This window comes from Rhinolophus sinicus, chromosome 1, assembly GCF_057876585.1.
Source record: "Rhinolophus sinicus isolate RSI-liver-muscle chromosome 1, RSI-T2T, whole genome shotgun sequence".
Taxonomy (NCBI): domain Eukaryota; kingdom Metazoa; phylum Chordata; class Mammalia; order Chiroptera; family Rhinolophidae; genus Rhinolophus; species Rhinolophus sinicus.
This window is the reverse complement of record NC_142501.1, coordinates 6854264-6881763: the sequence shown is the minus strand read 5'-3', so window position 1 is coordinate 6881763 and position 27500 is coordinate 6854264. Positions and strand designations below refer to the sequence as shown.

At 49.5% G+C, this 27500-nt stretch overlaps 1 protein-coding gene across 5 annotated transcripts in view; it reads left to right on the top strand.

Moving 5' to 3' along the window:
• Positions 1-27500, top strand: part of MPPED1 (metallophosphoesterase domain containing 1) — a 69775-nt gene that overhangs the window by 15751 nt on the left and 26524 nt on the right. For 4 of the 5 annotated variants that reach the window (XM_074326511.2, XM_074326512.2, XM_074326514.2 and 1 more), the window contains exon 3: positions 3654-3835. The exons of the other annotated variant lie outside the window; for it this stretch is intronic. In XM_074326511.2, the coding sequence (XP_074182612.1) occupies positions 3654-3835 (182 nt within the window). The remainder of the gene's footprint in view (positions 1-3653; positions 3836-27500) is intronic. 5 annotated transcript variants of the gene reach the window in all.

Genomic DNA, 27500 nt, shown 5'->3' with positions numbered 1-27500 from the left:
CAGCCTTGAGCCCAGGAAGGGGGCCAAGGGGCAAGGCAGGAGGAGAGGACTAAACTCGGGCTCCACTTGTTTGCAGCTCTCATCCTGCATCCCTCTCCTGAAGGTGCAGTAGCTGTTTTCATTCTTCCTCTTGCCTCAGACCTCTGCACATGCTGTTCCCTCTGCCTCCCCAACTCTTTGCCCTGCTAACACCAATTCATTCTTCAGTTCTCACCCAGATGTCACTTCCTTGGTGGAGGCTTCCTCAGACCAGGTCTCGTCCCCTTCCTCAGCCCCCGACCTCAGCTCTAGGCACTCACAGACTCCCTTTCCATGGCTCATGCTACAGCGTGTGATTATACATTCGTGGGACAATTTCCTAAGTGTCTCTCCCGTCCACCAGCACAGGCTGGTCCCTCAAGCCTAGCACAGCGGACAGGAAGAAGAAAGAAAAGGGAGGCAGGATGAGGCAGGGAGCATGGCCCAGGAAGAACAGCGAGATCAAGGAGGGCCTCCTGGGGGAGGTGGCAGGCACAACCCCTGAACTTGGAGAACCAGCACAAGCAAGGCCAGAGGTGGGAAGGAAGGGGAGGCACGGGGACGCAGGAGGGCACTATGCTGAGGGTCACGTTGGAGCCAGTGCTTCGTGGAAAAGGTCACCAAGCAGTTGTGCGACACTGAGCCAGCCAGTCGCTGCCCCTCCTCTGGGCCTCAGTTTCCCCACTTGTAGGATGACAGGAGGGGACTAGAGGTCTGTCTCATTCCAAAATGCCACGGCTGATGCCCAGTCACGTGGCTGGACCTGCAGTTGGAACCTCACTTGAAGGGTGGCGTCCCCTGCCCTCCCACCTTCTTGTGTACCCCCTCCCCCTTTCTCCATACTTGGACTCTTCCTGTTCTTTTTCTGGCTCCCAAGTCCAGGCTGGGTTTCTGGGAGCTCCACGAGGTGGCTTCCGTGGGTGTCCTGGCCACAGGTGTATCCCTGCTGCTAGCAGGTGCCTGGCATTTTAGAGGCCTTCAGTAAGAATTTGTCCGTAGGTTGACTGAATGAAATGGCAGTACTCCAGCTTGGTGTGAGTCTGAAACCAAAAACCGGCTTCCAGTCTCAGCTCTACCAGCTTCCGCAGCTGAGATCCTGGGCAAGGCAGTCTTTTCTGAGCCTTAGTTCCCTCATCTGTATAATGGGCACATCCCTAGGACCCTGCCTGCCCGTCATTCACTGTGTGGGTGAAGAGAGCCAATCACGGAGCGTGCTGAGCGCTTAATGAGCTCTCCGTCTGAATCATCAAAACCATTACTGTTGTTACAGTTTCAAGGTTGAGCGTTTGTTACAATCCACATAGCCGGAGGGCAGTGCCGGGAAATGAGAGTCTTTATTTTTTCTCTGGGGATGATTAGGTTTGCATCCTCACTGAGCTCGGAAGCCTCGGGGTGGAGGGAATACGAGCAGAGTTAAGGAGCTTGGGCCCCAGCAGCAGGCCCAGCCCGAGTAGCTCATGCTGCTCCTGGCTCGATGACGGCAGATGGGAAGCCAGGGGCCCCTCCATGAGGGGCTCTCAGGGGCAGAGACTGTGGGGACTGGTGGCGGCCCTGCGGGTGGCATCTCTCTCCCTGCCTCTCCCTTCTTGGTCTCTCTTTGTCTCTTTGACTTAGTTTCTGTCACCTTGTGGTATGCTCACCTCTGTGTGTGGGCGGGTGAATGAATGAATGAATGAGTGAATTTGATTGGCCAATAGTGATGGCTGCCCTTGGTGTGGTCAGCTGTGTCGGGGCGGGCAGGGTGCACAGGTGGGTTCCCAGGCCTGTCATATGGGGGCGGGGGAGGGAGGGAGAGACCCAGAGAACTGAGGAGTTGTGGGGAGAACTGGGAGGCAGATTTTAGGTTCCAGACCAGCTCAGGCTCCACCTCCTCCTGGAAGCTTCCAGGGAACCCCAGGCTGGGGCAGGGCCTTCTCTGGGCCCCAGCGCCTGTGCTGCCCCATCAAAGCTGGTGGCTTTATTGTCACGGCCTGGCCAAGTCTGTCTCCACTATCATTCTGGCGTCTCCTGACCTGGAATCAGGCCTGATTCATCCCCGTGGCCCCAGCATTGAGCTCAGGGCTGGCACACAGTAGGTGGTCAGAATGTGCTGTGCTGAATGAACCAGTGAATGAATGAATGAGTCAAAGAATGAATGAATAAAGAGGGAAGAGGAGGAGTTTCCAGCTCCCCCCTGTGGGTCATCATTGAACTCTGGGAATTTTCCTCTCCTCCCCGGTTGGGCCCAGCTCCAACCTGCTGGTTTTCAAACTGGGCTCAGCAGCCCCAGAAAAGGACCTGGTGTGCCCCCTCCTGTCGCGGCACCGTGACTGGGGAGAGGCTGGCTTGGGGCCTCTGACTGCAGAGGACTGAGCGTGCAAATCCTCCCTGAACATTAGCATGCTGGACCCATGTCTCTCGTAAGGTGTTAATTAAATTTCTTCGGTGTATATTGTCTGAAAAAAAAAAAAAAAGGATAATTAGAAAGATGTCTTTAAAAGTATTTATGTAACTGATATGGTACCGCTTTTGGTTTGCCGCATAATTAGATTTAAACACAACTCCTCGAGCAGCGTACTCATTTGGACAGAGCTGCTTGTTGAAATGTCATGGCATTGTTTTTAAGAGTTCTGAGCCTGGCAAGATCATTCAACTGAGAGGCAGAGGGTGGTGGGGAGAGGGCTGAGCCGGGGCGGGGGCCTGGGTCTGCATTTGTTCCCTGGGACACCTGGCCACTTGCTCAATGTCCTCACTGGGAATTGAGCGGGCTGCGAGGGGTCCCCCGGGAACAGGAACTTACATCTGTCAGCACGTTGGAATTTGCTGGGTACTTTTGCTTAGTGCGGTCACTATTTTACAGACAAGCAAACCAAGGCCAAAGGTTTTGCTTAAGGTCACACATTAGTGACAAGTGGCAGAGCTGGGATTTGAACGCTGGTCTTTTGATTCCAGGACCATTTTCTTATATACCCCTGGAAAGCTGTTGTTTTCAATATGACCAGACCACCTCACAGTTTTGCAAAATTGCCGCTTGTCTTTCGTGCCTTTTATCCATGGCGGTCCTTGGATGCTGCTTGCACGGCAGTGGGAACTCAGTTCTTTCAACGGGACCGTGGACTTCAGTCCTTGCATTCTCAGTGGGGCTGATAGCTCCCCCAAGGGGGTAAAAACTGGTTTTTGGGGGGTGAAAAAGTCATGTTCATCTTTTTACAAAGCACAGATATGCACACAGTCCAAGAGCAGATAGCTAGCCTATCTGGTGCTGAAATTTCACAGGAGGGGGGTGAGTAGGGAAAGAAAGCATCTGTAAAGGCCCCGGGGTGGGGGTCATAATGGAGGAAGGGCGGAGGCTGCTTTAGTCAAACAGCGGTCGTGGGTGCAGTCGTGGGCACTGTACCTGCTGTACCTCCCACCTGCTACCTCCTTTTACTCTCACAGCACCCCTCTGAGGTTCCCATGCTGCAGACGGGAGACTGAGGCTCAGGGGGAGAAGAGTTCTGCCCAGCTAGTGAGTGGGAGAATCAGGATTCGGACGCAGGTGGGCCCTCGGGAAGGCTGGGCGCTCGGCCCGAGGCGGGGTCGGTGGGATCCGAGCTGCTGGGACGGTGAGTTGTCGGTTCCATGGCCTGTACTGCAGTGTCTTCTCCCCACTGCAGGGTGGACCCGGTGCCTCATGATGCCCCCAAGCCACCCGGCTACACCCGCTTTGTCTGTGTGTCTGACACACACTCGAGGACGGACCCCATCCAGATGCCCTATGGTGACGTGCTGATCCACGCTGGGGACTTCACAGAGCTGGGGCTCCCGAGCGAGGTGAAGAAATTCAACGAGTGGCTTGGTAGGTGCTGGGCGCCCCTGTGCGCAGCTGCCCTTTCTCCCTGCTCTGCCCTCTCCCTCCCCCCAGCCTTTGTCTGCCTGTCCAGCCCCCTGGAAAGCCTTCCCTGACTTCCGGACCAGGTCACACCCCTTTCATTCTCCCCTCAAACCTCGGCAGTCTCCTACCCCAGCATTTGTCTCAGCTGTGACTTGCCATTTGCTTGTGGGGATTTGGGGCCCGGGAGACTCCTTCCCAAAGGGATTTTGCCCAGGTTTGTTTTTGTCCACTTGTGTGTTCAGCCCCCAGTCAGTGCTCAATAAATAATGGATGAAATTAATGAATGAATGAGCGAATAAACGAGTGGCTGAACGGTGAATGCATGAATGACTCTCTGGGAATGGCGATGCCAGGGTAGGTATTCAGCTGCCATGTAACGGGCTCAGCCACCCTCCGCCATGGAGACGGCTTCCCCAGTGAGGGGCCCAAGGGACCAGCTGTGGGCTCCTCCCGTGGGCAGCTGCTGGCACAGTGAGTGAGCGCTGTCCCATGGTGGTGGGCCATGATTTGCAAGCACACCCCCAGGGTTTTGTCTTTGGCTTTTTTATTTCTTCCAAAATAAGAAAGACATAAACCTGGGGTACCCCCTGGGAAAAGCTACTTGCTTGGAATCAGAGAAACCTCCCAGCGAGTCGTCTCTGCCACAGCCTGGGGGGACAGATGGACGGCCCCTGCGTGGTCTGGCGCACTGGCCACTGTCTCGGAGGTGTGGGTGCGGGCTAGCCCACCCCCCTGCGCAGCCCCGCTTGGCCGCCAGACAGTCCGCCTCCCCAGGGGTGTCCCGCTGTGCTGTTGGCTGGTTGCTGCAGCAAGCGAAAGCCCTGGCTTTGCCAGTGGAGGCAAATATTTACAAGCAAGGCCTTCCTCTCCACGTGGCAGACTCCGAGCTTTCAATATTGATTTTTCAAATGGGAATTCTAATCCGGTTTGGGATGAACCTTGTGAAGGCTGGGGTGGGGAAGGGCTCTTGCAGGACAGGCCTGCCCCCTGCTTCTCACCTTGCTCCGGGCTACCTCTGGGTCTGGGAGGGACCCTTTCTGAGCCTGGCTTCTTATCCCCCCTGCTGTGGGTCTCAAAAGAGGGGAGGCCTCACTTGATTGAGCCAAAAGCCTGTGTGCAAGGCCAATAACAGGAGTTGCCGTCATCCAGGCTCAGTGTGCCAGGCACAGTGTGGCACGCTCCTCACCGCCACTCCCTGGTTGAATTTTGGGAGCAGCTGTTTGTGGTGGGTGCTGTTCGGATCCTCATTGGACCCCCTGCACTGAGGTTTGCAAGGATGGGGATTGTTTCTGATGTACCCCCCCAGCCCTCCACGCGCTCCCCTCAGTGTGGAATGAATGAATGAATGAACAAACGAACACCTGCGTGTGCAATGGGGGTGGGTGCCAAGTGCTTGGGGTCTCGGTGCAGGTTCTGACCACAGCTTTCTCCTGGTGGGGGAGGCCTCGGGGAGAAGCTGACTTTGGGCCGGGCCTCAACCGAGGGGCTAGGAGTTTGTGCAGGAAAGGGAGCCACCAGGCCGAGGGGACAGCTGAGGCCAGAGGTACCAGTGGATACTTGAGAAGAGGCCTGAGGTATTGTAGCTGGAGAAACGGTTTGGAGGAGAAGAGGGTGACAGGCCTGGAAAGAAGGGTGGGGTCTGACCCGGGGCTTGGGAGGGCCAGCAGGGTGAGATGGCATTTGAGGAAGCTCTCTCTCTCCCTGCCTTAGTAGAAGTCAGAACGACTGTATTTAACTGTGTATAATGTGCTCCCGTGTATAATACGCACCCAAGTGTTTGGCCCAAACTTTCAGGGAAAAAAAAATCTTTTGTTTTAATTTTTTAATTCAAATTTTTATTTGTTTACATTTAGGTACTTGTTTTTCTAAAGGAATTTTAACATTTATTTTTTAACATATTATGGTACAAGAAATTTTATGTAACAAATAGTGACAAAACACAAGAACAGATACAAGGTACAAGAAATTCTATGTACCGGTTAACAAATTTAGGATATTTACACCTCATAGGAGGCCAAGAGCTCTTCATCGTTGCAAGTTCGTCGTAAGTTCGACAAAACCGATGATTGTAAAACCAGGGTATTATTTTGCATGCAGATATCGTTATTGATTTCTGGAGTTACACTTTTACCTCATAAGCATAAATAAAAGAATTAAAAGCACTTATATAGATACTACTCACGTATAATGTGCATCCTTATTTTTCCCTCTCAAATTTGGGCAAAAAACTGTGCATTATACATAGCAAAATACAGTGTGTTCGTAGGAATTTAGGGGCCTTCTTCATAATTTGCAATGAGTTGGATTAACTTATTTGCCTGACTTATGGAGGGTGGGAAGTATGAACTTACAAAGGGGTCGTCTTCCTTTTATACAAGGTTCTTTCCACCAGGCTCCTCCCCTTTGCTGCCTTGAAGGGTTGCAGATGTTGGTGCTTGTTGCTCAAGTGGGGTGGGTGGGGGGCCTCAGACTGAAGACTCAGGAGCATTCTCTGTCCTGGTCTGAGCCACAGGGAATTTGTGTGTGAGTGAGAGCTTCAGTAGGAGCCGGCTTAGAGAAGTCCATCTGCGAGTGGCTTTTGGGGGACTTGTCCTCTACACAAAGTGAGACTCACCTCTGGGCCAGCTGTTCTGTCCCCAGGGATGTGGTGTTCGTGGCTGAGAGGTGGGTTGTGCATTCATTAGGTATGTAGAGGTGTATCGGGACAGGTCTGTTTTTATAGAGAGCTAGTGTTTATTGAGTGTTAATACAAGATGTGATCAAAAGATACAGTGAATGTTTAAATAAAAAAAAATTATTACATCAAAAGACACACTGTCATTAATCCCCCTCAAAATACTCCCCCTCGCTTCGAACACACTTATCCCGTCGTTCTTGCCACTTTCTGAAGCAGTTCTGGAAGTCCTCTTTCATGAGTGTCTGTCCTCCATCATGATATTGCTCCATGTCACACATCCCTTCTAGTATAGCAATTTCTGTCAAATAAAAACATTATGGTGTGACCTCATGCACCTTAAGAGCGACTTCTGGCTCTTCCCCAAAGTCAAAATGATTCAGGACATCGAGGCAGCCACGATAGCGCAACTAAAGACACTCACGAAAGAGGACTTCCAGAAGTGCTTCAGAAAGTGGCAAGAACGATGGGATAAGTGTGTTTGAAGCGAGGGGGAGTATTTTGAGGGGGATTAATGGCAATGTGTCTTTTACTGTAATAAATTTTTTAAAAATTTAAACATTCACCATAGTTTTTGATCACATCTTGTATGTGTTCTCTTGTTTTTATATGCTGTTCTGTGCCCTTTGTGTGTATTATTAAATCATTTAATCCTCCTGACAACAGAATGAGGCAGGACTACTGTCACCCCCATTTTACAGAGCAGAAAACTGAGGCCCAGAGAAGGGAAATGACTTGCCCAGGGTCAAACAGCTTGTAAGTAGCAGAGCTGGGATTCAAACCCAGGCAGTCGGACTCCGGAGCCGAGCTCTTGGCTTCTCCTCCGCCTGCCTCTCTGGTTCTTCTTAGGGTGAATATTCTCTGATTCAAACTAAAGGTGGGGACTGTGGCATTAGGGGCTGGACACCCTGGGTCCGCTTCCTGCCCAGGGGATTGTGGCAGCCACATGACCTCTCTGACTTCAGGGGCCTTGTTTTAAATAAGGTTGGCAGGCTCCCTGTGCCCTGCCCACCTCCGAAGGTTGTTTTGAGGCTCCGCTGGGATGGTGATGAAGTTTGTAAACTGCAAAGTGCCGTGTAGATGTTACTATTCCCTCATGGACTGGCGTTTGGCAGATCTGTGTAGAGGTAGGGGTCATGGGTCGGTCCCACAGAACTGGGGACATTTGACTCGGGGCTTGAGGTTGTGTAGGCAGAGAGAATGATAGAAGTTGTACGTAAAAGTACGTGCGTGGAGTTTCTGAGGAATGTTGACATATGATCTTAGCTATGTCAGTGGTACAGACAGACAGACAGACACACACACACACAGAAAAGACTGGGAGGAAATAGTCACTCGTCCATTCAGTCTACCTCACTGGGAACTCACTATGTGCCACGCACGTCCCAGGCACTGGGGTGACAGCGGGTAGTGAGGGACAGGCCCCACTCACATTTCGGTGATGGGCAGACAGTAGCTTTCTAGATACATAAGCAGTAAGAGAGCTGTCTGTGGAGCAGTGCCCTGGGGACACGACGGTGACTGACCATTTAGCTGGGTGGACATGAAAGGCCTTCTTGAGGAGGTGACCTTGGGAGAGGCATGGAGGCTGGGAATGAGGCAGACGTCTAAGGAACGTTCCAGGCTGTGGGCACAGCGCCTGCAAAGGCCAGAGGTGGGAACAGAGAGCAAGGGAAGTGACGAGCGAGGAGGGTTTGGGGAGGTGGCGCCAGTTTGCATCGGCCCCGCGGGCCGGGGCCAGGGGTTTGGGGTGGATTCTAGGCGTGATGAAGGTCTGTGAGGTTTGTGAAGGGAAGGGACCTTTCAAACGGCGCTCAAAGGCCTGGACTACAGAGCAAGAGTGGAAGCAGCACGGCCAGTGAGGACAAGGGCTCTGCCGTGTTCCAGAGTTCATGTCTGGTGCTGGAACCGTTTTATTTTCTTCATGATTCTCTCTCTTTTTCTCCCCAACTGATTTTTTTTTACAGAGAGCATGTATTATTATTTTGGTAGCATCAGCTAAATGCCACACTAAAGTCTCATTGTTTTTAATGAAATACTGGCCTCTCTGGTGTCTGGTGCAGTGTCCCAGGATGGGGACGGGGGCAATACAGGCTTCGGTCCTGATGTCACCCAGCCCATCAGAAGTTCTCCAGGAGCCCCTTTCCCAGGCCCACTGGCCCAGCTCTTCTGGGGGAGAAGTTCTCCCCAAAGAGAAAGTTTCAGCTTTGAAATTCACAACCTACTTCCTCCCCATTCATTGATCTCAGAAAGCGCTTAAAATCCGATTCCAGGGGCTACCTCCAGACAGACAAGAGGAGATTTAAAAAATGAAAAAAGGCCCTGTTTGTAAGACAAGATTAGGCACCTAACTGGGGCTGTGTGTGGCTGAATTCACGCTGATTCTAATTTGCCGTCTGTGCGTTGCTCTCAGCGTGGCTGGGAGCGGTGTCCACGTTTTACCCATCTGCAGGCTTCTGTCTGGGTCTGTGTTCCTTGGAGGGGGCTGGGTTGGGAGTGACAGGGCCCCTCTGAGCAGATCCCTTTGTTGGACATTCATATCCCAAATATATTCATGCAATAGAAATGCCAGCTTGATTTGTCAACGTCCCAGTGAGCAGCTGAAAAATGCTAAGGACAGGCTTCCCAGCTATAAAGAGTGAAAGGAAAAGCAAAACCTGCTGAAATGGAAAAGCATGTGCTGGAAGCTCCTCTCCTCCACAGCTAATGATGTGATGATGGACAGGCAGCATGGAGCCCACAGACTGCGTGGATCAGTAAGTCGTGCCTGCGCAGGGACGCGGGACAGCATGAGGCTGAAGAGCTCCTGCCTGGAAGTCAAGCAGACCTGTCTTCACCCCCTCTTATTTGCTGTGTGACCTTAGCTTAGTCACTCAACCTCTCTGTGCCTCATCTGTAAAATAGGGAGAATCGTTTACCTACCCCATAGGGTTGCAGAGGATGGAAGAGTAAGGTTCTCATACGGTGCTTAGCACACTCTGGGCACAAGGAGAAGCCCTCAGGAAGTGGGGGCTATTATTGTGGAACAACATGCCTCTCCCTGATTTGAGCCTCCCACAAAACAAACCGATCAACCAGTCTCAATGTCAGCAAGCCATTGCGTTGCAGCCACACAGGCCGGCTCCACTTGCCATTCCTAGAACCAGTTTCCCACTCTGGGCCTTGGCTCATGCTTGTCCCCCAGCTGGGACCGCTCTTTCTTTTCCACCGGCCAGAGGACAGAGTACTTCCCGCCCTCCATTGTCACCTCCCATGAAGCCTCTCCAACCTGCTGGGTCCCTCGTCCCACGGGGCACCCAGAGCTCCCTGTTCAGGTCTTGGTGGTGGCCCTCACCTCGTAGTGGCAGGGAATTATGTGTGTCCTTGTGCCCCACCCCCACTGTCAGCCCCTAGAGGGCAGAGTCAAAGCCTCATCCCCAACGCCAGCCAATGCTCGGCCAGGGTCGGCCCTGGACAGAAGTTGTGGACCCAGGATGGACCGGAGTGGCATCTGATATACTGTGAGCTGGTCACTGTGTCCCCAGCAGGGTGGGGCACGACTGATAGCTGTGAGCGGACCAGTGTGAGACATGGCTGTTGTAACACAGGGCTGGAGGAGGGTCTGAGAAGACTCAGGGGCAAAGGCTGAGTTGGGGTCTCTAGGATGAGGCTAGGAGCTGAGGCCAGCAGGTGACCTGGAGTGGACCAAAAGGGCCAGGTATGCCAGGTGGGCATGTGGGCTTCCCCTGGAAGCCAGGGATGCTGCGGGAAGGATGAGAGGCTGAGTGCCAGCTGCACCCACTTCCAGGATGCCGGCTGCAGAAGCAGCAGGTGACCCCAAGGCCTCCACACCACCCACATCTTCCCCAAGGCAAGAGAATTCTGCCACTGGCTTTGAGTGACAGCCATGCCCTCGAGAACCATCAGTTCCTGAGCTGGGATTTGCAAGATACCAGACAGCTCTCTGTGACTGGCAGGTGCCAGGCTGCCCCCTCCCCTGCCCCCCTCCAGGAGAAGCTGGTAGCCTCAGCTCTCACTCCCATCCCCGCAGCTCCCGAAGCCTTACCCCTGCCCTGGCCTTGGGAGTGACCACCCGGAGGCCATCGGCAGGTTTGTTCTCGGCCCTTCTTTCCTCGCCTCTCCACTGGACAGGATGCTGCCCTCTCCAACTTGGCTTCTCCTTTCCTGGCTTCCATGCCACCTCCTTCTCTGCGTCCCCCTTCTCCATCTCCTTTTGTTCCTATTTCCTTCTGCTCACTGAAGGTGGGTTCTCCCAGGGCCAACCTCGAGCTTCTCGACCACCTTCTTTCTGGATGGTAATCACTCAGAGCCCCAGCTCTTGCTCCTATCCAGACCTGTAGGATGCCTCCCTCGCTGTCCTCAGCCCAGACCTTTCCTTGAGATCCAGCTGGTGTATATTCAGTCTTCTCAGAAGACACTTCCTCCTGGCTGTCCACCAGGATTTCAGACTTGTTCTGTCCCAAACTGAACTCTCAAACCTCAGACCCATCCCTAGAAGCTATGTATGTAGGAGGGTGCATCCCTTGAGTGTGGTGTTTGAGACCCTCCCAACCACAGCTCCGGGTCTCTTCTCCCTTCCCTTTGAGGTTGATGTCAGCTACCATCTCTTGTTATTCCACCCTGTTATCTACCCTGCCCACTCACTTATATCACCTGCCAAGCTGCCTTGGGCATCTGGTGGGCCAGCCTGCCACTCTCCCCTTCTTCTTGCGGGATCCTGTGAGTCCTTTGTGGGTGGAGACAGCGCCCTGGTCAGCACAGGTCCTCAGAGCCCAGGTGGGCCTGGCTCGGAGGGGTGCTTGGCAGGCGCTTGTCGAATAAGCATGGAGAGGTATGTTAGAGCACACGCTGAACCAGTTAATTAAGTGGTGTACCCTCAGCAGAACCAGGCAGGGGAGGAAGATGAGGGCCCGGTAATGGAGTATTTAGAAGTTATAATTAACTTTTTACTGGTGCCCTAGCATAGAACGATATATGAGACAATATAAAAGGGGTCCAAGGATTTAGTTAAATAGAGCTGGGTCTTTTGCAAGTAAACCCTTAATTAAAATCTGTGAGGGAGGAAGGGAAATGGAGAACTCACTCCAGGCGGTTTCTTGCTTCTTGCCTCATTTGCCAGTGTTGAAGGCACAGGGGAACGGAGGGGGTCGGGCACAGGGCTTGGCTGAGGAAATGGGCTGACAGTCCTTCTGCCTCTTTGCCGTTTACACCAGGAGCCGATGGGATGGGCTGCAGGTGAGGGGCTTCGGAAAGGAGCAGGGCGGGCCATGCGGGAGCAGGAGGCCACCCCCAGGTGCAGAAATTGTTTGTGGGAAATGATTTTTTCCGATGTAGCGAGAGGTTCATCTCACCCCCCCAGCCACTTCTCTCCCCTCAGGCAGCCGTGTCCCAAGTTCGGAGGTTTCTTTCAATCGCTTCTCCCTTTCCTCTCGGGGGAGGCCAACCTGGATGAGGGAGGCTGAGTTAGCCCCACTCTCTGCTCCCCATAGCTCTGCCCCTCCCCGTGGCAGGTCGGGCAAGTCCCTGCTTTTGTCTCATTCCTTTAGCTTTTTTTTTTTTAACCTCCCCACCCAGTGGGACACGAGTGGTCCCCTCCTCCCACAGACTGTTTCTTACCTGGGTGTGCTTGGGCTCGGGCCACACCTCACTCATTTTCATCTCTACACTCAGTACTTGTCACAAAGCCTGCAGTGTTCTGTGGTGGGCATGCCGTATTTTATGTATCAGGCCCTGGGTGGCCTCACCCCGGCTGGCCAGGCTCTCTCCTTACGTAGTCCACCCATGTGGGGCTGCTCTGGGGTACACCCCAGGCCGGGGGCAGGACACTTTAGGGTATCCTGAGGCACAGCCATTCCTCTCTCCTGCCCCATGCGGGTGGGTGGGTGGTGAAGGTGGGATGGAGATTTCCTGGGAATGGCCACAATAAGCAGGGGTGTGAACCCCTCAGCTTGGCCAGCGGGTCCTGTCTGACAGGCCTTGTGCTGACCTGGGGTCATGACTGCACAGCAGGGGACAGACAGAGCACTGAGTGAGGGGCGCCTGGGGCCCACTCCTGGCTCTGCCCCTCACCAGCCAGGTGACCTCACTTGTCCCCACGGAGTGTCTGCACCCATAAAGTGACGTTTGTGCCATGTGATAATAAGCCCCCTCCTAGCAGGGGTGAAACAGTCCACCCCTGTGAACTCCTTCTGGCTTCAGGACCCGGTGTGGGGGTTCCTCTCTCCCTCTGGCTGTGATTGTGGGAGACAAGGGAGGGGTCTACATTCATCCCAGTCAACACATGTCTTGGGGGGCTACTGTGTTCACTGGGTTGGTTTGAGAGACTCGGTGATGACCCGCAGATGTGGCCCCTGCCCAAGGTTCTTGAAGACGAATGCAGAGACAGATGATAAGCATTAAGCAAAATAAACAGACAAGATCATTTTAGGTGATTGGACTAATGAATCAGCTCCACAAACAGGGCGAGGCGAGGTGGGGGTTTCTTGATGGAAGGCGGCCTGGGAAGGCCCCTCCGAGAGGGTCCTGAGCTGAGAGGGTCCCAGCCCTGAATTGCCTGGCGTGCAGCCGGAGGCCCATCAGAGGCCAGGGAGTGAGGCCAGGTCTGCTGACCAGCAGGGTGAGGACGTGGATGTTATTCTGGGGGTGGTGGAGGGCTAGGCAGGGGAGGGCCATGGAGGGACTCTGTGATTTGAGGGACCCCTTTGGCTGCTGGGGGGAGCATGGCTGCAGCAGGCCTGAGAGGATGCCTGTCACCTGGAGAGGCCGGTGCAGGTATCGCCCAGAGGCAAGGGGAGCTGGGACTGGACCCGGTGGTGGCCAGGGCGCCCGAGAGCAGTGTGGGGCTTTGGAGGCGGAATCAACAGGGTTTGCCGATGAGAGATACGGGGTGGGGGTGGTATCCACAGAGCCCAGCGGGCCTGGCATGAGGTGGGTGCTCAACAAGTGTATGTTAAACGAATGAAAAAAGAAAACAAATTTTGTGATGTGGTCACTTAATCAAAATATCCAAACAACGTTTTTTTCTTTTTTTAAGAGCTGACCATGACCATCACTGAACGTATGCAGTGAACCCAGAGTGGATTCTTGTTCCTTTGTTCATTACGTGGGTACCATGGCCTGATTCAGACACATCGTTATTCTCGCAAAGACTCGAGATTGAATATTGAAAACAAAAGTGTGTTTGGGCTCCAAGCCTCGTGTCACCCACTGTCACTCTGCTCAGAGGCCACTGCTGTCCAGGGGTGTTGGTCGTGCGTAATTGCAGTAGCAAACGTGACCGATCAACAGCTGGTCGCCTAGAGAGCGGGCTCGATGCTCAGATAAAAAATGGACGAACGGTATTCACTGAAAAATTAATTTTCTATGTTCTTCATAAAAAATTCCTGGTAAAGCCAAAGTAGGTTTTAGGGACTAAAAGGGAGAAAATTAACTTCTAATAAAGATGAAAATTCTAGAATGCTAAGTTGTAGTCCAGCGATTTTGGGCAGCCATAATTATAGTATTTTCATGTTAATGTATAAACCTCTTGAAAGGTGTGCTTAAGTGCTAATTATCTATTTACAACAGAATGGCTTTGGAAATGAAATGAGACCCACTGGTGTGTGTGTGTGTGTGTGTAACATGTTTTGCAGTGGGTTGTTTAAAGACTATCATCCTAAAAATCCTGCCTTAAATTAAAAAAGAATTCATTTATTTAATTATTTGTTTGTTTGTTTGTTTGTCTTGGTATTTAAACAAGGTAGAGATGCATTTCTCTGAAAGGTCTGGGCTCCCTGAAAGTTCTTTCTTGGTTTTATTTTGTGTATTTTCTTTTGTGTGTGTGTGTGTGTGTGTGTGTGTGTGTGTGTGTGTGTGTATTTTCTGATTCATTTGGCTCTTTTGGTTCCTTATTTATATCCCATTTTGTGCCAAAGAATTTGAGATGGTTTATAAAAACAATAAGAATAGTAAAATGGTAGAGTGTTGATGATAAATTAAAAGCCAAGAACGAAAAAAATAAGAAATTAGAGCAGCTCAGAGGGAGGGCCTAGAATATCAACACTCAGGGTTCACTGGGCTGCTTGAGTTGGAAACTGGAGCCTGAGTTTCCTGGGGGCCAAGGTGAAAAGGGAGATGCGTTGGTGAATGGCTCTGATTATTGGCAGGAGGGAATGTGCCAGCCCCTCCGATTGGTCCATCCCCTGTAGCATGCTTGACGTCCATTTCATTCTGCTGTGAGGCCCTTGAGGACCAGATGTGTGCCCTGGTCATTTCCGTGTAGAACGACCTTGGTAAAGATTTTTGTATTGGAACCATAACAATGAAAATTTGTTCAGTATTTCCCAGTATATAAAACACATCCATTTCTGTCATTCTTTTTGCGCTTTCTGTCTCTCCCTCTCTACCTTCTTTTGGATTGATTGGAGTTTCTTTTTTCCCCCTCTGCTGGCTTGGAAATTGTACATTCCGCTTTGCTTTGTGTAGTGGTGACTCACAACTTTTAACAAGCATATCCGACTTAACTCAGTCGAAGATTAATCAACATCTCCATTCTTCCCCAGAGGTCCCCGGCATGCACCTGCCCTGTCCCCTCTTGTCATCGTCTTCATATCTTTGCTGTCAGGTGTCCCACTTCTCACTTGGGTTTAACCCTGCCGTGGACTAGTCACCATCATCATTATTATTTGTTTTCTAGTTTACACTTGATTATTTACTCAACGGATGTTTGCTGAGCACTTTTTATGTGCTGCGCGTAAGTCTGGGCACTGGGATGCAGCAGGGAGCAAACAGAAGACAGGCCATGGAAAACAGAGCTGTAATGTGTGGGGGGATCGGGATAAGGGGACAGGGTGGGATCCTCTGTCAAGGTGACGTGTGAGCAGAGACCCATGGAGGGAGCTGGCATGCACATGTCTGGGGGGGCCATCCGGGGCAGAGGCAGCAGCTGCGTCAGGAGTGTTGGTGGCACATTCGAGGACCAGCAGAGAGGTATGTGGCTGGAGGGCCAGGGAGGGCCTGAGGAGGTGAGTGGGAGAAGCAGAGGCCTGGTGGGGGGTGGTGACCAAGCAGGAGAGGTCAGGTGGCTTCATGTAGGAGGTGACACTTGAGGGGCGTCTTGGCATTTGGGCTGTGTTTGGACAAGTGAGTGGTGGGTGCAGGCCTTCCAGCTTGAAGGGGCAGGTTAATGGACGGTCTGAGGCTGGAGCTTTTACTTGCCAACGTGATTGGTTTGCAATCATTCGTTCATTCAACCAACATTTCCTGAGTGTTACCTTGTGCCAGACTCTGTGCTAGATGCTGAGCATGTGGTAGGCAGCAAAACAAGCAAGACTCCTACTCCGGAGACGTATAAACAAGGAGATGCCACGACACGATGGGAACAGGGTGAAGTGGTAGCCTGTGGCCAAGTCGGACCCTCGCCTACCTCCCAGGTGTGAGATGGAAGCAGGTGACTCACCTGACCTGTGTCTCAGGTTTCTCATCCCTACAATGGAAGTGCTGCCTTCTTCCCAGGCTGGTGGGTGTATGGATGAGAGATGATGTGTGAAAAAGAACAGGTGCTCTGAGGCTTTGCTGGGTTTCCTACCATGAGCCTTTTACTTCCTCTTTACGTGGAAGTTCATATTCACTTGTTAACTGTCCTGCTGGGCAAGGGAACCATCAGAAGAAATCATTGGTTGGTAGAGAATTAGCTGGTTGGTCATTCAAGAACTGGGGAAGCAAGATTTTCTTTCTTGTATGCTTCTTTTCTTTCTTTTTTTTCTACAAACATGGAGAGATGTGTTTGGATATGAAATAAGCCTGTGAGTTTTTTAAAATGTCATTTTCATGCTGGACTTCATTCCAAAACAGGAATAGTCAGCAAGCCAGAAAATCCTGGCCAGCACAGAATTGAAATATTCTGTCCTCGTGTGCCCACAAACTTCTGAAATGTCTGGAAGATTCCACGATGTCCCTATCCCCACCTCCTTTTCCGCCTGCCTCCTGCACCTCGATTCAGCATAGACTTTCCGGCAGCTCCGTGTTGTTTGGTTTGGAGATTGTGGTGACCACTTAGAGAGGGCACAGAAGCTGCCAGCACTTGTCATGATTACAGAGCTGCCCCTTCTCGTGTCTCCCCACCTGGTCTCTCCCTTCACCCTCATAGCCAGCCCTTCTCAGACTTCAGGTGCACGAGAATCCCTTGGGAGTGGGGGGTGTCTTGTTACAGTGCAGATCCCAATTTGGTAGGTCTGGGGGGGGTGACTCCTAGGTGACAAGTAGGAAGGCTTTAGACCTGCGATGTTCAGTGTGGCAGCCACTTGCGTCTTGTGGGTATTGAGCACTTGAAATGTGGCTCGTGTGACCGAGACACTGACTTTTGTCTTTTATTTCGTTGTAATTAATTTTAAATTAAATAGCCACAGGGGACTATCGATGGGACAACACAGCTAGACACCCCTTTGCTATTACCATCTCTGCAACATGAAGAAACTGAGCTCAGAGAGGTGAAGAGCTTGCCCAAGTCATTCAGCACCATACAGGTAGAATCAGGATTCTAGCCCAAGGTCTATGACCTTTTAAAAGTTTATTATTATTTTTAACACCCAAGGTGATGATTTTATGTGGGAACTTCCCTTGTGTATCCAGAGAACCCAAGCCCTTCGTTTATCAGCAAATTCCTGCTTTCCAAGATAGTTTTGATATTCAGGAGCCATGCTTTATAGCAGCACGGCCAACTAAACAAAGTCCTGTTCAAGTTGCTGATGGGACATGAAAACTTCCAACATCCTACATTTCATGTGGGAAAACCACATTGTGCTACAAAGCCTCGTATGCAAGTCCCACAGAGGCTTCACCGTAATGACTTCCTCTGGACAGCTCTTTACAGTTTAAAGGTGCCTTCATGTGGTTTGCTCACTTCTTCCTCGCAACAAGCAGCCCGGGTCCTGAGTAATGTTGTCCCCACTTTACAGATGAGGAGACTGAGACCCAGTGCAAGGATGTGGTTTCCCAGAGGTCACCCAGGTCTTGGCTTTCAGATACTTTCCCAGAGAAGTCTTCTTTGACTGCCCTGCATCGGTCAGTTCCACCACCCCGATGTTCTCTGTCCCCCTCACCTGGCTTTATTTTTTCCATACCTGTTACCCCCATCTGACCTGGTACTTATTCGTTTATTCCTTTATTGCCAGTATCCCACAAAGGTCCACTTCTCTAAGGCAGGAGCTTGTCTGTCTTGCACACCTTTGCATCTTCAGCACCCTGGAGAGCGCCAGCAGGCCTTCCGTGTGTATTTACTATTTACAACCTCTTCAAGAGAGAGAGGGGCCAGTGGAAAGGATGCAGCCTTTGGAGCAGGCAGACCCCTCTCCAGCCCTGCCCGGCCACATGCCTGCTGGACAGCCCTGAGAAAATCATAACCGTCTTGTGCCTCTGTGTATGCATCTACGGAGTGGGGGTAACACTCCCCCTCTTTGTAGGGCTGTTCTGAGGACTGAATAAGGCACTGCAGTTGGGACCTTGCTTAAGCATGTGGGTCTGGATCCTGGCTCCATTCTTCCCAGTCACCGGGCCTTGAGCATGTTTTATCCTCTCTCTGAGCCTCAGTTTCCTCATCTGTAACAGGGAGCTGGGATTGGGAGGGCTCAGTGAGGCAGAGATTGGTCTGGGCTCAGTGTAGGACCTGGCATGGGATAAACACATAGTAAATGAGGCTATTGCTTTTGTTGTGCTTGTTTTATGAATGTGTCTAAGTGCCCAGCACAAAGTACGTGCTCTGTTGATGGTAGCTTTAATTATTATTATTAATATCCTCCAAGGAGGCCACCATCTTTTTTTAATCAGATATTTAAAAGTTAGGATCTAGTTCTTTGAAATTTGTTTTAAAGAAAGGCAGATTTTTTTTAAAGTAAAGATTTGTTTCTTTGATTTCTCTTAAGGAGAAGAAGAATTTCACACCTTTTTGAGAATGCACGATGCAAATGAAGTTCTAAGAGCTGCGGAAGGTGGCAGTTTGGAGCTAATTCGGGGCTGGTTTGACAGCCATGACAGTGAAGGGGAAGCATTGAGCTGACAAAGTGGAGCCTGCTTTGGTAGCGTCCCAAACTCTCAAAATAGTCACTTTCCAGACTAACATTTGTCATGTCGGTGTTCGAAAAAAGTTTTTTGTTCATTGATCCAACTCTGCCCCTCCCCATCTTAACACTCCCGCTGGTTCCCTCCTGTGTCCTGGGTGAAGTCCAGATCTTTGCATGGCCGTCCAGGCTACTCGAGTGTGCTTCCAACTGTCCCCCCAGGCCTGCCTCCACGCACCCCGTCCTCTGCCAAACACGTTGGCTTTTCTCATCTCCATGTCTTTGCTTGTGTGGAGTCCTCCTCCTCTTCCTAGGATGCCCTTCCCTGTCCTGTCTGCCTGGGGAGCTGCTATTCATCCACGTCACCTATTTCTATGATGACCCTTTCTTATCATGGTCAGAGAAAGGAAAACTCATTGTTGTGTAAGGTTCCGTATAAGTTGGAACCACCCCCACTTACAAGGTGTGATCAAAACATACGGTGAATGTTTAAATTTTAAAAAATTGTTACAGCAAAAGACACATTGCCATTAATTCCCCTCAAAATACTCCCCCTCGCTTCGAACACACTTATCCCATCATTCTTGCCACTTTCTGAAGCAGTTCTGGAAGTCCTCTTTCGTGAGTATCTTTAGTTGTGCTGTCATGGCCGCTTCAATGTCCTGAATCATTTTGACTTTGGGGAAGAGCCAGAAGTCGCACGGTGCCAGATCCAGTGAATAAGGTGGATGAGGACATACCTGTAGTGTTTTCAGTTGACAGAAATTGCCATATACCAGAAGCGATGTGTGACATGGAGCATTGTCATGATGGAGGATGATTACGTCACACTTTAAAACACACCTTCTCTCAACAGTAGTTCACACCTGACTGACTGCACTGAACAGGTTGAAACTTGTCACTCACTGTTACTAAGGTTTGACGCACCACTTCCCTTATTGAAGGTCCTGCCTTTCCATTGGATGGCACTCGGCAGCAGCATTCACCGTATTTTGTGATCACAATGGAAAGGCTCCGTGTCACACATCACTTCTGGTACAGCAATTTCTGTCAAATAAAAACATTATGGTGTGTCCTCAGCCACCTTATTCACTAGATCTGGCACAGTGGGACTTCTGGCTCTTTCCCAAAGTCAAAATGATTCAGGACATCGAGGCAGCCATGACAGCACAACTGAAGACCCTCACAAAAGAGGACTTCCAGACCTGCTTCAGAAAGTGGCAAGAATGGGATAAGTGTGTTTGAAGCGAGAGGGAATATTTTGAGGCAGTTTGTGTTTTTTTTACTGCAGAGGTAATGTGTCTTTTACTGTAGTAAATTTTTTAAATGTCAACATTCACCATATTGTTTGATTACATCTCAAAGTTCTTGTGTGTGTCTTTCCCACACTAGATGCCAGATAAGGTGCTATGTCGTGACCGCTCTGTTTCCAGCTCCCAGCACAGGGCCCAGCAGTGTATCTTCTATATATATATATATATATAATTAGGAAAGGGGAACAGAACTTTATTGGGGAACAGTGTGTACTTCCAGGACTTTTTCCAAGTCAAGTTGTTGTCCTTTCAATCTTAGTTGTGGAGGGCGCAACTCAGCTCCAGGTCCAGTTGCCATTGCTAGTTGCAGGGGACACAGCCCACCATCCCTTGCAGGAGTCGAACTGACAACTTTGTGGTTGAGAGGATGCGCTCCAACCAACTGAGCCATCCGGGAGCTCAGCGGCAGCTCAGCTCAAGGTGCTGTGTTCAATCTTAGTTGCAGGGGGCGCTGCCCACCATCCCTTGCGGGACTGGAGGAATCGAACTGGCAACCTTTTGGTTGAGAGCCCACTGGCCCATGTGGGAATCGAACCGGCAGCCTTCGGCATTAGAAGCACGGAGCTCCGACCACCTGAGCCACCGGGCTGGCCCTACATTAGTGTATCTTGATATACAAAATGTTTATTTAGCTTGAAAACACTTCATTTTATTAAGAAATACCTTAAAAATAGGAACCTTTAGTCTTCATTGTTTGAAATACTTATTTCAGTTGCTGCTGCAAAGAACATTGCTTTGAGCCAATTTCCCCCCTTTAAATGGTTTGTCTGTCACCAGAAGGCACCCGTGGAACCTTTTGGAAAAAATGTTCAGTGACAGGAGGGCCAAATACCTGGCCCTGTAGCCATCAGGGCCGTCAGACCCCAGGTGAAATCCAGGCTGGGGGTTTTCTGGTGAGGTAGAAGCAGGTACAGCCTGCCTGGCCTGAAGGAAGTCTCAATTAGGACTTTTTGATGAAAGCGGGGGAGAAGGGGCCAAGACTCAAATGGTCGCTTAGTCCCTTCCCATCTCTACACCTAGGTGGTTTCTAAAATTCTAGGCTTGTTTGCTTCCCATATTAAAATGCCTGGCCTTCAGGGTTTTAAGATTCTAAAAACGGCATTTCTAGGACTCTAAGAGTCCCACGAACCCACAGTTCCAATTGTAGCTGTCTAAAACTTAGGGCCCTCAGCTCTCTTCTTCTGCTATTCTTTTTAAATTTAAATTGTGGTTAAATATACATAACACTTATCATTTTAACCTTTTTCAAGTGCACAGTTCAGGGGCATTAAGTACATGTACACTGTTGTGCAACCATCCCCACCACCATCTCCAGAACTCTTTCATCTTCCCAAACTGAAACTCTGTACCTATTAGACACTAACGCCCCACTTTCCTGACCCCCCAGCCCCTGGAGACCACCATTCTCTCTCTATGAATTTGACTGCTCTAGGGATCTCATATAAGTGGAACCGTACACGATTTGTCCTTTTGTGACGCTTCTTTCGCTGAGCATATGTCTTCAAGTTTCATCCATGTTGTATCATGTGTCAGAAATTCCTTCTTTTTTAAGGCTGAACTGTATTGCATTGTATGGATATATCACATTGTGTTTTTGCATTCATCTGCCGACAGACCCTTGAGTTGCTTCCACCTTTTGGCTGTTTCAAATAATGCTGCTATGATTTGTCTGAGTCCCTGCTCTCAATTCTTTGGGATATTATAACCAGAAGTAGAATTATTGGATCCTATTCTAGTTCTATTTTTAATTTTTTGAGAAATTAAAAAAATTAAATTATGCTGTTTTTCCCCAGGGCTGTTCTATTTTAGATTCCCACCAACAGTGCACAGGGTTTCCATTTCCCCACATCTTCACCAACACTGGTTGTTTTTTATTTTTGTTTTTTGATAGTAGCCATCTTAATGGATCTGAAGTGGTATCTCATTGTGTTTTGATTTGCTTTTTCCTAATGATTAGTGATGTTGAAAATCTTTTCATGTGTTGTTGACCATTTGTATATCTTTTTTGGAGAAATGTCTATTCAAGTCCTTTGCCCATTTTTATATTATTTTTTGTTTTTGTTGTTGAGTTGCGAGTTCTTTATGTATTCTGGATATTAACCCCTTCTCAGAAATATGATTTGCAAGTATTTTTCCTATTCTGTGGGTTGTCTTTTCACTCTGTTGATGGTGTACAGAAGTTTTAAATTTTGATATATTTTTTCTTTTGTTGCCTGCACTTTTGGTGTCATATCCAAGAAATCACTGCCATAGTCAATGATGCTTGTTCCCTATGTTTCCTTTTAAGAGTTTCAGCTCAAGTTACTTTAGGTCTTTATTCCATTTTAAGTTAACTTTTCTTTATGGTACAAGATAAAGGTCCAACTTGATTCTTTTCATGTTGATATCCAGTTTTTCCAGCACCATCTGTTGAAAGACTATCCTTTCCCCATCGAATGGTCTTGGCACTTTTGTCGAAAATCATTTGATCACATATGTGAAAGTTTATTTCTGGGCTTTCTATTCTATTCCATTGATCTGTATGTCTGTCTTTATGCCAGCACCATAGTGTTTTAATTACTGTAGATTTATAGTCAGTTTTGAAATTAGGAAGTGTGAGATCTTCAACTCTGTTTTTTTTTTCAAGATTATTTTGGCTATTTGGGGTCCCTTGAGATTCCATATGAATTTTCTGATGGATTTTCTATTTCTGAAAGAAACGTGATTGGGATTTTGGTAGGGATTGCATTGAATTTGTAGATTGCTTTGGGTAGTATTGTAGTCTTAACAATATGAAATCATCCAATCCATGAACATGGGATGTCTTTCCATTATTGGTGTCTTCCTTAATCTCTTTCAGCAAATGATTTGTAGTTTTCAATGTACGAATCTTTCACCTTCTCGGTTAAGTTTATTCCTAAGTATTTTAGTCTTTTTGATTCAGTTGCAGATGGGATTGTTTTCATAGTATCCTTTTTGGGTTATTTATTGTTTGTGTATAGAAATGCAATGAATTGTTATGTGCATTGCTTTTGCATCCTGCACTTTTGCTGAATTCATTTAATTTGTTCTCACGTCTGTATTGCTTTTAAAAGTGGTCTTTAAAGGCTTGTTTACAGAAGCCACAAGATCTTCTCCAAAATATTATGTTGTTTAACATAAAGTCATTGAGAGATCCTCATAATAGGGGAGGCATTGTAAGGACCCAAGTATATGGCAATATTCTTCTTCTCTTTTCTTTCTTTCTTTCTTTCTTTCTTTCTTTCTTTCTTTCTTTCTTTCTTTCTTTCTTTCTTTCTTTCTTTCTTTCTCTTAGGAATGTTTAATGCAAATGCTCTGGCATCTGTAATGTGTCTTGGTGGTTGTGACACAGAGGGAGAAATCATGAGCTTCAGCTATAGATGGATCTGGGGTCAGATTCCCACTTCTCTGCTGACCAACTATGTAGGTATTTAAACTTACTGAACCCCAATTTCTTCATCTGCCACAGTAGTGCCCATTTTGTGGGACTATTATGAAGAGTAGAAATAGGGCATGAGAGAGCCTGTCTCAGACGCTCAACAGCTAACACCTGTGGTGTCAGTAATGACTCCTTGATCTGCCAGGTGAGGAGCTGCTTGGCCAGGTCACCTGCCTTTGAACCTGGTTGCCAGAGTCATCCCAGCACTTAGGCCCTCAGAATCTCCAAGGACTCAACCAGTTTAGGTTTTCTGCCTGCTCTGTTTTTCCATTGGTCTTAACTGGACCCAAGTTGATCGAGTTCTAGATTTTTAGCAGCAGGCAGAGCAAGTGAGAGGCCAGTCTGTCTCTGGACAGATGTAGGAAGTGGGTGAGGAGGCCCTGGCCTCTTGATGCCTTCTTTGTATTTAATCAAAAGTATTTGCATTGTGGTAATACACGTGTGCATTAAGTTACAAAGTGCTACAAGGCTTATGATGAAACCAGCATTCCTTGCCCGAGGCCCGAGGCCCGTTCCCAGTGCAACCCTGGCAGCTGCTGCTTTCATTACCATGGTGTCTCTAAGTGACAACCTGATATTGCTATTCTTTGGTTTTTCAATTTTAGATATTACTTATTAATTTCTTACAGTGAAAAATGCAGATTTAAAGCTCTAGGCTCTCCACCTGTATACACATGTTCTTTCTCCTATCCTTTTAATGTAGTTCTATCATAGTTTTTGGTTAAATAGTCATTGTGCAACTCATTGTTTTTCCTAAGTATTTACTGTTTTGTAGTTAATTGTTTTCTATGCTTGTTTTACGTTGTACCCCTCAGCAGTGTGGTGAGCGGTGTTAGGCCACTTGTTGGCTCATTTTTCTCAAACTTCCTGAGCTTCCAACCCCTGCCCCCGTCTGGACTGGTTGACCTTCGCGTCTGCATGCAGGTGTCATCCTGGGACCTCCCTTCATTGTCTTCTCCCTTTGCCTCTCTTCTGTCAGGGACCCCGTGGTTCCGGGACCCCATGGCTTCCTTTTTCCTGGTTTATTCCCTCATTTTGGTGGAGCACACCCTCCAGTAGTTTTTTGAGAAAGAATGCACTAGAGATAAATGTTTGGCAAAGTTGCATGTCAGAAAAAGTCTTCATTCTGTCCTCTATCTTAATTGATAGTTTGGCTAGGTGTAGAATTGTGGGTTGCAAATCATTTTCCCTCAGAATTTGGAAGGCATTATTGTTATTTTTTTTTTTTAGTTTCCGGTGTTGCTATTGAAAATTCCACTATGTTTGGATACCTCATCCTTTGCATATGACCTGGATAATGTACCTCAGGTGTAGGTCCTTTTCATTCATTATTCTGGGCACTCAGGCAACCCCCAGTGTTGGGGAGCAGCCTTCCCCTCGCTGGGTCAGGTGAAGACAGGCTGCTGACGGAAGGCATCTCGGAGGTAGTGGCACTGGGCCGACTGCGGAATAGCTGAATTGGAGTTGATTCAGACAAAAGGGCAGGAAGGGGGTCCCAGGTAGATGGAACAGCGTTAGCAAATGTCTGGAGGCCTTAAGCAGCCTGGAGGGTGGGTGCACAGTCAATTGGGGGTGATGAGAGATGAGGTCAGAGCACCAAAAGGGCGTGGCCTGGAGGCGGTGCCCTCGCCTCACGTTCTGAATGTATGTTCCATTTACGGTCACCGTACTAGCTTGGCCCTTTTGGGAGGGCCACCAGGGACCTTTCATAACCATCTTTGGGCTTGTGTGTTCTGCCAGGCTGTGACTTCTGGGGAGGTTCCCATGAAATTTTTCTGGCTGTAGGCGGCCTTACTTTTGGAAGGAAAAACACAGAAACCTTTCAGCTGTCTCTCTTAGCCTAAACTCACGTGCAATCTACAGTCGCAGTGGAAACAAGCATTTAAAGATGATTAGGACGGACGGAATGTTCCTGTTTTTAAAACATTTTTCAGGAAAAACAAATGTTTGAAAGTTAAACATTTTGGCTATTAGGATGGAACAGAAGAAAAATTGAGTTTGCCTTTTAAATATGGGCACCAATGCTGAGCTATGAATCCAGAACCCTCCTTTGCAGGACGGTGTGGGTGGGCGAGGTGGTGGCAGGGCCGGCCTGCGGCTCGGTGGAGCGTCTCCTGTACCAGGACACATCTGTCCCAAGCGGTGGTCTTGACACCCAGCTCTGGGCAGGTGACTTGGCCTCCAGCAGCTGCTGTGTGACCCCAGGCAGGTGACCCAACCTTCCTACTTCTCTTTTGTCCTCCGTCTTCCCAGCCAACATTTCTGGACCGGAGCAGAACACAGAATTTATTCCTCCTGACAACCCATGATAATGGCTAATATCCAATTGTATTGTCATGACTTTCATTTTCTGTTTTCTGATGCTTTGACATCTCAGGGCCTTGCTGGCTCTGAAGGGACCTCCCTTCCTAGCGTTAGCCAATTCTGGAGATAGTACAGGACTCACCTTTGAGGGCCCTTTCATATGCAAACCAACCGATGCAGACCCCACCCACCCACAGCCACCTCTTGTGTGGGGCCCTCACACACTGGCCACCATTCCCCTGCCCTAATCACCCCAGGGCTGGCTAGCAGACAAGTAGGGACAGCTCCTGCACCCCTTTCCCCAGCCTACAAACATTATTCAGACTAGCCTTTCTCAAGCCTGCTCATCTGCCACCCTCCTTTGGAAACCCCAGCAAAGGCTCATGTCCACGGCTTCCCTTCTCTCCTTCTGCCTCCTGACCATCCACCTGCCTGTGGCTCCCTCACGTAGCCCCGCATGCCTCTTATTTCTGGGGATCTGTGAGTACAAACCCCACCTCATGCCAGACATTTCCTGTCTGCGGTGTAAGTACAGCACAGGGGCTTCCTACGTCTGCCCCGTGGGATCGTGTGATCGTTGCCAGACCCTGCGAATAACCCTGACCTTCTTGCTTTACAGAGGAGAACACTGAGGCTCAGAGCAGTGAGGGTTTCACTCCAGGCCAGACAGCAGGTAGGAGGCAGAGATAATTCAGGCTTCAGGCTCCCGGTGTAGTTCATGCCCTTAACCGCTATGCGCAGGCCTCTCGGCCGAGATGTGTGGTGAATGGTCCTTGCTTCCCGGGGTCTCTAGAAGCATTGGATGTAAATCACTGATCACAGAGCCTGGCATAGGGACATGCTCGCCACAGGGCAGCCAAAACCAGATTCTACAGGCACAGCCCTGCCGGCACCGTCTTCCGATGTCTCCTGCCTGTTCAGGCTACAGATAGAATTCCCTTCCTGCTGGCACCTCTGGCCGTGTCCCTGCGTGTGCTGGGCTGAATGCATCCCCGGCATTCGTGCACCGGATCTGCGTCAAGGGGCTGGAAGCTGATGCATGGAGCTCTTTCCATTCCAGTGTCATCCCAGACCGCACGCCACACCCGGAAGTCTGCTAATAGGAATCTTCCAGACATTGGCAAGTGTTTAAACACAGAACTGTCAAAGACATACTAAAAATGCAATCAGAGATCGTTATGCCGTGTCTTTATTCCATCCCTCTCTGCTGTGTTCTGCGAGATGGGAATGGGCGGAGGAAGCCGTAAGTGGGCATTTTCCTGATTGTCAGGCACTTAGAGAACGCTGTAACTCCGCCGGGCTCAGTGTGCCGCCCCGGAGTGGCATAGATTACCGAGACGCTTGCGCATTTCTTGTTGAATTTAATAGATTACGCAGTTTGGAGGCAGCACTTTCTGTTAAATGGGATGGGTAAGTGTTAGCGATAAAGAATCATAACCTTTTGGAGGGAGAGTAATCTCGGAAGCACAAATAGCAGAGATTTCCATTTGCTTCCCTCTCTGTGCCCCGAACTCTGCGCACAATTTCTGCCATATGGAATCTATATGGGATGCATGTCTCTGGATAGACGTGGCCGATGAAAAGTTAAAACCGTACGGTCATCCTCTAGTGCCCTGCTGATTAATGCTTAATGGTCTTGTTAACATCAAGAAATCCATGGCTAGCAAATGCCAGGATCTCAAAGAACTGGTCTGACAAGAAAGGAAGCGTTTTGCGAAGATGGCCGGGGCACCGTCACTCAGAATACAAATGCGTAGCAGTGCCCACCAGTTCTGAAAAGCGGGGGAGGCAGGGCTGCTTTCCATGAGGACTTGGTGCTTCTCCGAGATCTAAGGTTGAGAGATCAGCGCACGTCCCGGCCCACCGA